Source organism: Sarcophilus harrisii, chromosome 3 (genome assembly GCF_902635505.1).
Source record: "Sarcophilus harrisii chromosome 3, mSarHar1.11, whole genome shotgun sequence".
NCBI classification, from domain to species: domain Eukaryota; kingdom Metazoa; phylum Chordata; class Mammalia; order Dasyuromorphia; family Dasyuridae; genus Sarcophilus; species Sarcophilus harrisii.
Genome location: NC_045428.1, coordinates 150,063,744 through 150,079,560, shown reverse-complemented (window position 1 = coordinate 150,079,560; position 15,817 = coordinate 150,063,744). Strand labels below are relative to the sequence as shown.

The 15,817-nt window shown below is 33.3% G+C and overlaps 1 protein-coding gene across 2 annotated transcripts in view; it reads left to right on the top strand.

Annotated features, from left to right (window-relative positions):
* Positions 1–15,817, top strand: part of NALCN (sodium leak channel, non-selective) — a 476,168-nt gene that overhangs the window by 133,619 nt on the left and 326,732 nt on the right. For both annotated transcript variants that reach the window (XM_031958631.1, XM_003765762.2), the window contains exon 7: positions 11,798–11,952. In XM_031958631.1, the coding sequence (XP_031814491.1) occupies positions 11,798–11,952 (155 nt within the window). The remainder of the gene's footprint in view (positions 1–11,797; positions 11,953–15,817) is intronic.

Here is a 15,817-nt window from a genome sequence, read left to right as displayed (position 1 = left end):
TGGGGAGGGGAGATGGTACTGTGTATGCAGGTCAAGAGTCAATAGGGGAACCTTACATCCTTGCAAAAGGGGTTCTCTTATGCTAGAGGATTATCACAAAACATGGGATTATTGAGTTAGAGATAGAAGAGAATTTAGAAGTCATATAGTTTAACTGAAGTGTATTATGGATGAAGAAACTTCGTCTCAGAGAAGCTGCTGAAGATCACGTGGGTGGCAAATACCGGATTCAACATATAGGGGCTAATATAAAATCTTATATCTGTTGCTTTTTTCCACTACACTAATGATATCTCCCATCCTGCTTCTATTTAGTGATCAGAAAACAACTTCAAATTAAAATCAATTATGAAATTGACCATTCTTAATTTGAATTAGGTTTTAAGAAATAGAAAATGTCATAGATTTGATAACACTAAACATGCAATTCTCTCTTCTCCCCCCCACATATATACATATACTGAAGAGAAATTGAGTATTTTTTAAATTCCTCACAAAAATTTTCAAAATTGACTTCCCTTTTTGAGGACCTGGAAGACAGCCCTGAAATCTGTATTTCACATAGAGAAGCTGTATGTAATACTTCATCTCTCTTTTTAGAGAATAGGTAAGGTGAATGCCAGATGGAAATTACTAGTTCCATTTACTTCTACAATATGGCACCATTTGTAAACCATTCTAAACTATATAAAATATGTAATTACTATTTATTCAAGCATAATTCAAATTCAGAGGCACAGAAAATTATTGTAGTAATTCGATGCTGCATGGAAACCATGGATATGACTCGTAACAGATATATAGATGTTGTCTAATAATGTTAAGGGGGGGTGAATGGTCTTTTGTCTCTCTGTTTTAATCTCTGTCTCTGTTTCTCTGTATCTTTGTCCCTCTATCTTTCTCTGTTTTTCTATATCTTTATCCTTGTCTCTCTCTTATTTCTCTGTATCTTTGTCCCTCTGTCTCTCTGTGATTCTCTTTGCTGTGTCTCTGTCTCTCTTTGCCTGTCTCTGTCTCTCTGTGTCTCTTTCTTTCTTTCTCTTTCTCTTTCTCTCTCTCTCTCTCTCTCTCTCTCTCTCTCTCTCTCTCTCTCCCCTTCCCATTTTTCCCCACCTAGAGTCTTTCCTGGAAATATCAGAATGTAGCTAATGTTTAGCTATTTGAAGAAAGAATATGTCTTCAATTCCCATGCAAACACTTGAGCTAATCCTACATCAAATATAGGACAGGCTCAATAATATTCTGAAAAATGTGAAACACAAATAATTTGTATGGCTATTTGTGACTTATTGTGGTGTTGATAGGGATATTTCTACCTTTTGTGGGGAAGGATCTATAATGCTAGGACAAATCTTTCATCACAAGGTAGCAATGAGTACCCAATATAATGTCTATGTATGTAAAATTCAAATGGTTCTCAGACTTGCATTGGATCATTCTATTTTCTCAGAGACAGGTGTGAGAAAAAGGGTAAAGAGTCCTGAGAATTTAATTCTAGAATTTAAAAAAAATTAATTTATATATTTATGGTCTCTAAATTTGTAATTTTAATCTTTGGCCAATAAGTTGCTATACTCTGAAAAAACCGAACTATATTTATCCCTTCCACATTTCAGGAGTTGAGAGCACAGCATCTTTGTGATCTGGAAAATTCACATAAAATTTTTTGGTCCTCCTTTCATACCAAAGAAGTCTGAAATATTATGTTATGAAAAGATTATTAGAGATAGAAGTAAAGCAAGAGGAGAATTCTAAGAAGAGTTTCTGATTTGAGTTTTAAAAAGCATCATAGAGAAGCTTGCATTTATGCTGCATTTTTGGAGGAAAGGTACAATTCCAACAGGAAATGACTTAAGAAGGAAAGTATTCAGAGATTGAGGAACTTTAAGAAGAAATGTGGTGAATATCTCTGTTTGACTCAATTATAAACTGACTTGCAAAAGAGAAGTATGAAAAAAGGATGAAAAAGCAGGATACACAAAAATGTGCAATGTCAAACAAAGACATTTGAATTTCATTTTTGGAAGAATATGAAGGCTTACTCATGATGTGATTGTAAAACAAATATGCCAGTGTATATATAATAGAATCAAGGTGAAGATATTAGTTAGGAAGCTATTAAATGAAAGATAATGAAAACCTAGACTAGATGTTGATAGGAAAAATACTAAGGAAGGAACAGACAATAGGGATCATAGAAGCAGAAGAAATGCTAAAGGTCACCCAGTAAAATCCTTTCATATTATACTTTAAAGGTTGCCTAGGCAAATTCTATCATATTAGACATGAGTCATGAGAGGCTTAGAAAAGTTCAAGTGACATGTTCTTTTGCGTGAATCTTTTCCTAATTTCCTCAATTGTTAGTGCCTTTATCTAACAAACAAACAAAAAATTGCTCTATATTTATTTTGTTTATACTTATATATCTATATGTTAGAATGTAAGCTTCCTGAGGACAGGAGATATTTTATTTTTATTTTTTTTATCCCCAGGATTTAGCATGCTGACACATAGTAAGCTCTTAGTAAATGTTTGTTAATTATCCAAGGTAACTCCCATAACAAGTAGCAGAGCTGAGATCCTAAGAAATCAAATATGCAGATAATGAATTGGAAGTGAAGAGGAAGTCATAGCCATATGAACCTAATCTGGGTTCATAATTCGAATTTCAATAGTCATAGTCTTAAAAAGGGTGGATACAAGTTTATTATTGCTCAGAACCTTGGCTTAAATAAAACATAAGAAAAGAGGAAACTCACGGCACAAAAGTAATACACAATTAACAAACAGTAGCCACTATAACAAACAAACACAAATCATCACCACTTCAAAGAAGCACCAACATCTGAATTCTTTGTCTTTGAGGATAGTCATAACTATTCAGAGTCTCGAGTGGGAGGCATTGCTAGGCATGTTTGTACAAGACATCTTAGCCCAAATCCTCCAAGTCACTTTCCACTAAGAGATTTTTATTGGCAGGCACTTTGCTAAGTTTTCTCATTTGATATGTGACTCCTGAGACATAGCAACCTCCCAGGTACAAGATATCACAAGAGACTCTCCAACGAGAATATTTGTTCATTCCTTTAGGAGAATTGTGCTTCAGAAAGGAACTGGCCAGGTTTCTGGGGTAAACCCAGGCCTGCAATCATTGATTAACGCACAAGAAAGGATGGCCTATCAACTTCTTTGTGTTTTTCCTGGAATTCCATCAAATAACTGCAAGCACATTCTAAGCAAAAAAAGTTATACAAAAGATATGGCTGTGACTTTCTTAAGATTCTTTACTCCCTAGGATTCCTTACATGGAGTCAAAGGTAACAAGTTTGCTCATTTAGAAAGAATGTCACAGGAACAATATATTTTCATGTGATTAGACAAAAGTTTTGGAGCAAGATCATGTTTGGACAGAGGATGTCCACACACTATAAATTAGTTGCTGCAAAAGTAGGATTTCAGGAAAGGACATATACCAAGGTGCAATCAAAGGAGAGATAGGATACCAAAGAGGAAGAAGAAGGACACCAATGATTAGAATTGACTAAACTGACTATTCCCTCAAATGCCAGGTTTTTCTATGGTTGGACATAAGCTAAGTCCCTGGGAATGTGGTGGATTAATTTTTGCAGTGAAGAATAATGTAGAGAAATGGAAAAGTGGCTATATCGTCAAACTTCACTTTTAGATTATCTAGGATGAAAGATGCTGTCTCCTATTTTTAAATCTTTTCTCCAGGATGAGATTGTACAACTTCTATTCCAATTTCTAAATCCTATCTCTGTCAGGAAACTATTCTTTATATCTAAATCCTCTCCCCTCAAGCTTAAACTCTGTTCAGCTTTAAGAGGAGATAAGAGCAGAACATAGCAATGTCCTCTCTTTAACCTGCTTATTTTTAAAGGTAGTCATTAGATGTTTCATAATGGTGTATCTTCAGACTGAGTAATTTCAGTTCCTTGAATCTTTGCCCTTAAGTCTAAAACCATTTTTAAACCACATCATACCTTTTTCTGCAAATAGTACATAGTCTTAAGCTAAGGAATTTAAAAAAAAATTTTTTTCTTCCCTAAACCCCTTTCAGTCACCATAACAAAAAAAATTTGCATTGGGAACCCCTCAGTATAGTTGAATATATTAACTTATGACATTGTTTTACATAGATTCATTATGCATTTAGTATAACTATAGTGATAAGGTTTGCCAACCAAAAGGTCCAAATTAAAATTTACATTATATAATTATAAAAATATAAAATGCATTCTACCAATAATTATGAAAACTCATAAAATTATAAAACTATAAGATGATTGTGAAAATTTTATGTGATGTACTTTTAATTCTAGCAGTAATCCAGCAAGACATCATAGACTTACTATTATCTGCAAGACTTCATTTTAAACTTATTTTACAAATTTTGTGGGGATATAAGTAACATTTTAATTAAGGCATAACTTGAAATATGTTTAACATATAATTACATATAAATCAATTTTCTAAATTAGACTTTTATTTGAACAAAGTTTTGTAATATCTGACTCAAACATTGTTCTGTACTGAGTTTATGCATTTTGATTTAAAACAACAATAAAATGAAAATAACATTTTACACTAACATGGTAGAAATTGTTAAGAAAATTTTGCAAACTCTCTTGCCAAGAGAAATGAAATTTTAAAAATTATCTTATCTATATAGCCAATGGGAAATTAATAACCTCTTATGTTATTTATTTTTCTCCTGGCAGTAGATGATGCAGTGGATAGAGCACTTGGGTTGGAATTAAGATTCATCTTTTGGGGTTCAATACTGCCTGAAATATTTACTAGCTGTGTGATCCTGGACAAGTCACTTAGCATTCTTTGCCTCAGCTACTCATCTATCAAATGAGCTCAAGAAGGAAATGGCAAACCACTTCAGTATCTTTTCCAAGTTTTCTTGGCAATAAATAATGCCTTTAGATATGATTTTCTTCTCTTTCATCCCTGGTACACAGGTTTACTCTCACAGAAACTAATGAATGACTAATGTTGCCAACTAGTTCATTTGAAAATTTACTAGATAGAAGAGTGATAACATAAGTAGAAAACAATATTAGAAACTTACCTTAATTACTCCAATGAGAGATAATTTAAGGCTTGTTTCTGCGCAATGTTTGTGATAATCTGTGGTAGTTTCAAGATGGCTTGTAATTCCCATGTCCAGAAATCAGGGTGTTCAGATGACCTAACAGTTGTGTTACAATAGCATGAACATTCCTAATGTCTCGATCATGATTATATAGCTGATAACCCCTGATTGCAGGGGAACAGAAGAAAATGAGGGAACTACTGGAGTACAGTATACAGAATGCAAATGAGGATGTTCACACATGTCTGACTATCCCAGGGGGATTGGTTTGCATTTGAATGTTGATCCCTTCTGGCATTTAGGAAATAATTTGATGACAGTTTAAGAAAATGTACAAACATATTGTGCTGAGTCAGAAGCAATCAGAGTTTGATACAACCACTACAAGAATACCAAAATCCTTATGTGATTGATCCATGAATGTTTTAAGTCATTACAGAAACAAATTTATGTTTTAAACATACAAATGCTTATCTTTACAGGGGGGAAACATCTGAAATATAATTGATCAATTATTTACTCCTTAATGTACCATTGAAGAACTTTTATCATAAATCTCCCTTGGAGAACAATGTTTCCTGGAGTCGGAAAGATCTGAGTTCAAATTTAGCCTAAGATACTTACTAGGAATATCACTTTGAACAACTAACTTACTTAACTTGGTTTTGCTTCAGTTTCCTCAACCATAAAGTAATACTTTCCTCCTAGGTTGTTGTGCAAGTCAAATGAGAATGTTTGTAAAGCTCTTAGTAGTAGGAAGAATGCCTAGAATATAGAAGACACTATATAATGCTAATTGTTATCATCGTGATGATGTTTCAATTCCTGCCCCATTTAATTCTCAACACAATCCAGGGAGGAAAGTAATTCAAGTAGTATCTTCATCCGACAGATATGTAACTGGGCAGTCACTGTGCTACATTGAAAGAAAGCAATGGATTTGGAGGCAAAGACTCAGCAACTTATGACCTTTGTGTTGTTATTAAGTTATTCTGCCCATCTGGTCTCCAGCTCTCTCAAATTCTCTGAAGAGATTGGAGTAGATGGGTTCTAAAGTGTCTTTTAGCTCCACATTTAATGATCCAATGAATTTGAGATTCATAGTGCAACCCCTCAGTCAAAGGCCATTTACATAAGACTCTCTTCATTGATAATGAGGCATTATGTGTGTGAGGGGTGAAGCTGGCAATAGCTTGAGAGAAAAAAAAATTGTTTTTCTGATTTCTAGCTTCAATAGAAATGATATGTGATTGTAGGTTCTTTTTTGGATCTCTGAAAGGAAAGAGAAACAGAGAAGAAATTAACATGTAAGGGAAACAAAAGTTCAATCATATGCCTAACCCTTACTTACTCCAGTAGAAACTGAAGGGAAATTCTTCCTTCCCTTTTCCTGGCCTCTCTACCTCAGTTCCTCTCTCCTCTCCCTAAGACAACTCATTTACTCTGTGTATTGTCTGATATAATCTCATTCCTATATCTTTGCTGATTTCTGTTTGTTTTTTACTTTAAGTAAGTTTATTTGCTCTTCAATAGTTGTGATTTTTATCCTATTTTAAAATTTTATTTTTTGATACACATTGCTTTATGAATCATGTTGGGAGAGAAAAAAAGAGCAAAGGGGAAAATCCGTGGGAGACATTAAAAAAACCCAATAGAAAAAAGAAATGAATATAGCATAGCATGCATTGATTTACATTCAGTCTCCTTAGTTATTTTTCTGGATGCAGATGGCATTTTCTGTCCAAAGTCTATTGCGGTTCCTTTGAATCACTAAACCACCAAGAAAAACCAAGTGTTTCATAGTTGATCACTGCACAGTCTTGCTGTTATTGGGTACATTGTATTCCTCGTTTTATTTGTTTCACTCAGCATCAGTTCATGTAAATCTTTCCAGGCCTTTCTAAAATCAACTTGTTCATCATTTTTAAAAAATAGAACAATAAAATTCCATTACCCTTCATATACCACAACTTGTTCAACTATTCCCCAATTAATGGGGTATTTACTCATTTTCCAATTCTTTGCTATCACAAAAAGAGTTATTGTAAGTTATTGTACACACACACACACACACACACACACAAGCATTTTTGCACGTGTGGGTCCTTTTCCCTCCTTTATGATTTCCTTGGTATACAGACCTAGTAATGGCACTGCTGGGTTAGGGTATGCACAGTTTTGTAACCCTTTGGGCATTGTTCCAGATTGCTTTCCAGAATGGTTGAATAATTTCACAACTTCATCAACAATGTATTGGTGTCCCAGTTTTGCCACCCCCCCAACATTTATCTTAGCCAATCTGAAAGGTGTGAGGTGGTATCTCAGAGTTGTTTTGATTTGCATTTCTCTAATCAATAGTGATTTAGAGCATTTTTTCCGGTTATATCATAAATGGCTTTAATTTCATCATTGGAAAATTGTTTGTTCATATCCTTTGCCATTTATCAATTGAGGAATGATTTGCATTCTTATAAATTTGAGATAGTTCTTTATGTGTTTTAGAAATGAGACTTTTTTTACCCATGTATATATCCTGTAAATAAAAAGCTATTAAATAAATAAAAAAAATAAAAAATAAAAAAAAGAAATGAGACTTTTATCAGAAATACTGTCTGTAAAGATTTTTTTCCCAGCTTTATACTTCTCTTTTAATCTTGTTTCTGTTAGTTTGGTTTGTGCAAAACTTTTTTTAGTTTAATGTGATCAGAGTTGTCTATTTTACTTTTCATAATGTTCTCTAGTTCTTTGTTGGTCATACATTCTTTCCTTCTCCAAAGATCTGATAGGTAAATTAACCCTTGTTCTTCTGATTTGTTAATGGTATCATCCTTTATACCCAGTTCCTGTAACTATTTAGACCTTTTTTTTGATATGCGGTGTGAGATGTAAGTCAATGCAAAATTTCTGAAATATTATTTTCCAGTTTTCCCAGCAATTTTTGTCAAATAATGAGTTCTTAATCCAGAAATTGGAGTTTAGGGATTTATCAAATACTAGATTACCTGTAGGCTTTAATTATTGTGTCATGTGTATCTAATCTAGTCTACTGATTTACCACTCCATTTCTTAGCCAGTACCAAATGGTTTTGATGACTGCTGCTTTATAATATAGTTTTTGGTCTGGCATTGCTAAATCACCATCCTTTGTATTTTTTTCATTTTTCATTATTCATTCATGAATATTATTCATTGTTCAATATATATAATTATATATTAATTCCCTTGATATTATTGATCTTTTGTTCTTTCAGATGAGTGTTATTTTTTCTAGTTCTATAAAATAAAATTGTGGCAGTTTGATTGGTATAGCACTGACAAGTAGACCAGTTTAGGCAGAATTGTTATTTTTATTATATTAGTTCAGTCTAGCCATGGACAATTGATACTTTTCCAATTGCTTAGATATGACTTTTTTCATGTGCGAAGTGTTTTGTAATTATATTCCTATAGTTCTTAGATTTGTCTTGGCAGGTAGAGCCCAGAATATTTTATTTTGTCTACAATAATTTAAATGGAATCTCTCTATATCTTGCTGATCATCTTTATCAGTAATATACAGAAATGCTGATGATTTATGTGGGTTTATTTTATATCCTGCAACTTTGCTAAAGCTGTGAATTTTTTTCCAGTAGGTTTTTGGATGATTTTCTAGGATTCTCTAAGTATATTATCATATTATCTGCAACAAACAATAGTTTTATTTCCTCATTGTCTATTCTAATTCCTTTAATTTCTTTTTCTTTTCTTATAGCTAAAGCCCACATTTCTAGTAGAATGTTGCATAATAGTGGTGATAATAGGCACCCTTGTTTCACCCCTGATCTTATTGGGAATGTGTCCAGCTTCTCTCCATTATAAATAATGCTTGCTATAGGTTTTAGATAGATACTACTCATTATTTTAAGGAAAGCTCCCTTTATCCCTCCCTATGCTCTCTAGAATTTTTAATAGGAATGGGTGCTGTCTTTTGTCAAAAGCTTTTTCTGTATCTATTGAGATTGTCATATGATTTCTCTTGGGTTTATTTTTTTTGGTATGTTCAAGTACAGTAATAGTTTTCCTGATATTGAACCAGCCCTGCATTCTGGTATAAATCCTACTTGGTCATAGTGTATTATCCTCTGATAATTTGCTGTAATCTCTTTGCTACATTTTATTTAAAAAATTTTGTATGAATATTTATTAGGGAGATTGGTCTGTAATTTTCTTTCCCTGTTTTGGCTCTTCCTATTTTTGATATCATATATTTGATATCATATTTGTGTCTTAGAAGGAATTTGGCAGTACTCCTTCATTATCTATTTTTCTAAAAGTTTATATTGCAATATTTGCAATCTTTATGCTACTGACATTTAATGGGAAAGTGGGCAAGTCTTGCTTACATAGCTTGTGGCACTCCTTTCCTTTTAAGTAATAGAGAGCAGGAGTTAAGTTTAATGTTGAGATCCAGAATTAAGTTTGATCTGTCTACTAAATTCTCTTGGTTATCTTGGTGTTATAAAGATTTCCTTTTTGAATTTATCCTTCATTTTGTTCATTCTTAGTATGACTTATATGGTGATTGGTAAATGGTTCTGGTCCCACTTTATGGGGACCAGACAGCTGTTCTGTATCATCCCAATATGTTGTAAATTTCTCAAGCCTCTCTGACCTTAACTCAGTAATTCTACAGCCTGGGCTCATTGGCTGAGGCCATCCTTCAGGGGTTGGTCTCTTGTTTGTCTCTCTCTGTTAATCTTTATCCTTGAGTAGTGCTTCTTTACCCTTGCCTCCACATGCTCCACTGAAGTGGTATTTAAGATAATATTTTGCCAGGTGTGGTCAACAGAGGCCACCTTGATCACAAGAGGGGAAGATTGGGGAAGCTAGCTAAACCTGTGTGTTTGATTTGACATATTTCCCAGAATTAAGAACACTGGAACTACAGTTTACAGGGAACACAGAATGTGACAAGGATGAAACTTCCTGCCAACCAGTTGTCATCATTTGCTATTTCCATCCCTCCTTGAACTCTCAATGTCTTCTTGAGAATCTAACATCTACAAGATAGGCGCCAGTTAGTCTGCCTTAAACTGATAAACTGTGAAGCTAGGACCCTTGTAAATAAACAGACTATCATATCTTCATAGTTTTGTCACATTCTGAGTCTCCTGTAAACTTCTTTCTACTATTCTGTGTTTTGTAATCCACTCATTTGATGACATCTGCAAGGGAAAGAATCAAATTATTTAGTCTCTGTGAACCTAAATTTCTTTATCTGTAAACAGTGAGGGAAAAGGGGGAGTTAGCTTCAGCAGCCTCTGAGATCCCTTCACATTCACCATCTGTAAGTTTTTGACTCTATGATTAAATAATCTCCAACTCCATTCAAGCTCTAAATCCAATGACTCTATCTTTAACCAAAGAACAAACACAGAAAAAAATCATTATTAATTTATGATATTGATTATGTTAGGGCAGCTAAATGGAACAGTGAATAGAGTGCTGAACCTGAAATCAAGAAGCCTCATCTCCCTGAAATCAAATCTGACCTCAGACATTTAGCAGCAGTGTGGTTGCTACTTTGCCTCAATTTCTTCATCTGTAAAATGAGTTGGAAATAGAAATGGCAAACCATTTCAGTATCTTCATCAAAAAAAAAAATTCAAAAGGAATACAGAGAGCTTGACACAACTGAAAACCAACTGAATAACAAAAATTGGTTTATGGAAGCACTCATTTAGTTTTTCCTATATGCAAGACATTGAAATCTACACTGAGGATTTGGGGGGGAGGTGGAGACAGTATATCTGAAGCTGTGATTTTATTGGTCATTGCTGTTCTAGGTGATGAAATTAGATTATCAATTCAGATCAACAACTGTTCTGAATCTTGTTGCCTGAGACAATAAAAGGTTAAGACTTGCTGTTGCTCATACAACCTGTATCTGTCAGAAGCTAAATTTGAATGCAGGGCTTCATCATTCTAAGTCCAGCCCATTGTCTTCTAAGTTGCATTATCTTTCATGGGGGCACAATGACAAATATCAGTTATTTGCCTTTAAGAAGTTTATATTGTCCATTATTTGCTTAAATTTGTTAAGAATCATCAGAGCTTAAGTCAGATGTATGGCATATATTCTACATTTAATAACACAGGACTCTTTTTCTCTCTTAACATGATTCATCAGGTAATGCATATTAATAAAATAAAATAAAACTAATAATAATATTTTTCTCTCTCAACATGATTCATGAGGTAATGTATATTAGTAAAATAAAATAAAATTAATAATAATATGGGACTCCCATTCCACTTGAAAATTTCTATTTCACTTGCTGATGTCTCACTTTCCAAGACTTTAAAACAGGAATTTAAGTTAAAAAAACATATGTGTCCTTTATTTGCCAGGCACTTTGCTAAGTATCAAGGACACAAACAAAAAAAGTGCCCTAAAGGAGTTCAAAATCTAATAGCACTTGCAGTCTCATACAGGGAGACTATGAGAATGAATTAGATAATGTTTCGAAAACAAATTAGACTATGTATTAGCTATATTCAAATCATTTATTTCAAATTCCACTCAATTTTCAGTAGTTATTAATGAACAATAATTAAACTTAACTTCTAATATTTTTAATCAATTGACCATTAACTGCTGTTATCTAACACTTTTCATTTATTTGTTTGCAGAAATGTGACCTGGAATAATTTAGCTATCCCAGATACACACTGCTCGAGAGAAATTGAAGAAGGTTATCAATGCCCACCAGGATTTAAATGCATGGACCTAGAAGATCTGGGACTTAGCAGGCAAGAGCTGGGCTACAGTGGCTTTAATGAGATAGGTCTGTCTTACTGGTAAAACATCTTTTCAGTATCTGTTTAAAATGTTTATAAAGTGAGTAGAGTTTACATGTAGATGATTTTTCATGTTTAAGAATTAGGGCATTTCTTTTTTGATAAAAATATCAAAACTTATATATAAAAATAAAGTAGTTCATTTAATTATTTGGTATAATGATATAAAAGTATGTTTCCTTCAGTCTAGTCCTATGGACTAAAGTTGTAAAATAACCTTAAAAAGGAAAACAAATTCTTTTCTATAGAAAAATTGTCTAATTTGGGTTTCTTTTTTTGCATGTCCATTTGTGATTACCCTGTATAGAACAAATAGTTATTTGTTTTGTTTCTCTTGAACTCAAAACTTCAACAGATTTCCCTTAGGTAGATTAGTTGTCATCCCATGTATAATCTACTTTTTAATTTTCAGTGCTGAATTTACATTTTCCAAAATAACTTAGTTATATACATTGAATGAGGTACCAATTGTTGTCTAATAATAGTTGTTGTCTAAATAATATAATAGCTTAACTTATGAAGTGGATGTTAGTGCCCTACATAATTCTTTTTAGAAGAGAATTTCCTACAGTATTGTGATGAGAATTCTTCATTTGTGTTTCTCTAAGTAAGTAGGCAAATGTAAATAAAAGTAAGGAGCAGCTAGGTGGCCCAGTGAATAGAGCACCATCCTTGAAGTCAGGAGCACCTGAGTTCAAATTTAGCCTCAGACACTTAACACTTTCCAGGTGTATGACTCTGGGCAAGTTACTTAACCCCAATTACCTCAGGAAAAAAAAAAGAAACAAAGACAAAAAGAAAGAAAGTAGGCAAATCTACATAAAATAGGCTACACATAGTAGAAGGCAGTAATTGAGATGAAAAACAACAAAAAAGCTTTGTACAGCTTATATAATTCTCTAGGAACATGGCAGTTGTAGATGTGATCAACTCCTCACTGTCTTCCCAAACCAAATAGAACAAACTATAGTGTTGTAAATAAATTGCTGTTGTGTGCTAACAAATTGCTATTATGTACAAAGTGCTGTGCTAGGAACTATGGAGAATAGTTAACTTTTAATATTCCTGAAATACCAAGAGAACAAAAACCAAGTCTCTTTTGTTTGAGATGCGTGTGGAGGCATTGTGATCTGCATTAATAAAATTGGAAATTGACTAAATAGTATATGTAGAGAGTTGAATGCATATATGCATACATTACATAAAAGGCAATGAATGCATAATTAAACATGTGAATTATTATTTTGTAGTCATTTATTATTAGCAAATTAATACAACTATTTTCAGTTTTATTTTATCACCTCTAATAATTTATTATATTAAATTGAATCATATTAATTATATATAGATGCTTATTAAATGTTGAAATAAATAACAAATACTAACATCTTTGATTATTCTATGTTAACTTCACTTATATAGCATTAATGGGAGAAGGGAAATATTATTTCTGATATAATGTTTAAAGAAAAATACACTATCAATTTGTAGGTGTATATACTATTGTTGTCTACCAGCCATTCAACAAAGATTTATTAAATATCTACTGTATTCCAGGAACTCTGCTAGATGGTGATAATGTATAGATAAAAATGTACCAGCAGTTGTTTCCAAGGAGTTTATGCTCCAACATAGTGTTTTAATACTGTGTTGGTCCAAATGTGATAAAATGTGATAAAATCAAAAATATGATTTACAATTAGTATCATTTTTATTTTATGCATACCACAAACCCTTTAGCCACTAATTAATGTAGCATGGTTATAATGAGGAAAGAATTGGATTATATTCCAATTTCAATTCTTGTGGTGTTTTCTTCTTTTGTATAATATATTCGTTCTCTGGGAAGCAGATTTCTTGGGGAGGTTTTCTGGAGGCAGCCTTAGTTTCAGTTCAAAGTAATAATCACCTCAAATACAGCCAGGAGTTAAAATCCAGTCTTTTATTGTCTCTTCCAAAATAGCCTGGTTAGTTTTCTTAGAGGCCTATTTCCCTCCTTGGTTCCAAGAGCTCTTGCAGCTTGTCTTTTAGCTCTTCCGGCTTCTGCCTCTAGCTCATCTCCGACTCCTGGCTTCTCAATCTCTTCAAGTGATGCTCCTCCACTGACTTCTCCACTCACTTATGAATCTCCCGAAGTCTCCTCCTCTTCCTGGAGGTTTTGTTCTGCCCGACTGTAGTCTCTGGCTCTTCAGTCTCCTGAATTGAACTCACTTCACTAAAGCTCCTTTTAGTGCTTTAGAGGAGTTAAAACTCCTCTAAAAGAGGTGTAAACTCAAAGGTTGACTCCTCTTCCAAGAGTGGGATTATGGGAGGTATAAACTTGTCTCATACTAAATTCTGACTTATGAATCTCCCAAACTTGTGAACTCCAATGTGTGAGCCAATGTGTGAACTCTACAAGCATTGTTTCTATCAATTCCATTGAATTAAGACCTTGTTTCAAGTTCTGGCCCATAACAAATTCTATCATTTATTACACTTCTTATGCCCTCGGGGAAAAACATTTAATTATTTTGAAGCTGAGTTCCCCATTTTCTAAAATGGGAACATAAATTATTTTACTGTAAAATTCCTAGGGCTACTATAAAAATGTAAAGTACTTTGTAACCATACAAATATAAATCATTATCATTATACCTTTTCTAATAGGAGAATAATTTTAATGATTCAATTTGAAAATAAATATGACATACAATTGGAGATATTTGATCTTCTTTGGTATATGTTTGGTATGTAACAAGAAGGTTTTAAGTGTGTTAGGTATGTGGGAAAGGATTATGATATATTTATAAACTTGAATAGAGATTGGACATATGATTTAAGTTGTATATGGAATTCCTGGTTGAGGATATCTCAGCTACCAAAGCAAGTTGACACCTCTGAAATTTATGTATTTAGTTGCCTATTGTACTGGGGAATAAAATGACTTTTCCAGGATCAGTCAGTATGTGGTAAAAACCAAACTTTAACCCCAGGTCTTCTTAATTCCAATATTCATGTTAATCATTATATTAGTATGAGAAATGTCCAGATGAAATTAAATAATTGATCTTTCAAAATATCAGAGTACAAAGACAAGCATTGCTTAGGTCTCACTGCAATACCAAAGCAAATTATATTAAAAGTATGTATATCACATAAGCTTTCAAGTATATACACTTAGTCTGTACATTTATAGATGTGTGCATATGCATACTAGATTAATCTAGGATTGGAATTTGCATCCAACAGGCATAGTCTTGAAAAGGGTGGGTACAAGTTTATTACTGTTCAGAATCTTGATTTAAATAAGATATAAGAGAAGAGGTAACAAAGCATAAAAGTAATATACACTTAACAAACACAGTAGCCATTAAAACAAACAATATGCAGCATACATCATCACCACTCCAAGGAAACACCAACATCTGAATTCCTTGACTGGGAGGACTCAAGATCACAGATTTTCAGAGTCTATAATAGGAACCATTGCTAGGCAAGTATGTATAAGACTTCCTAGCTCAAATATTCCAAGTCTCTTTCCACTAGGAGTTTTTATAGGCTGAGAACAAAGAAGGTACTATGCTAAATAATCTCATTTGATATGTGACCCTTGAGACATAGCCGTCTCCCAGGTATAGAATACTACATTACAAGAGGCACATTAAGGAGAATATTTGTTCATTTCTTTAGGAAGACTATGTTTATTTAAGGAACTGGCCAGGTTTTAGGGGTAAACACAAGGCTGTAATAAAGGATACTCTGATTAAAGCCTTCCTTTCTCTATGCTTTCCTGCAATTCTATCAGATAACTACAAGCATATTCTCATGTTCTCAGCAAAAATAAGTAACAAAAAAGACATGGCTGAGACC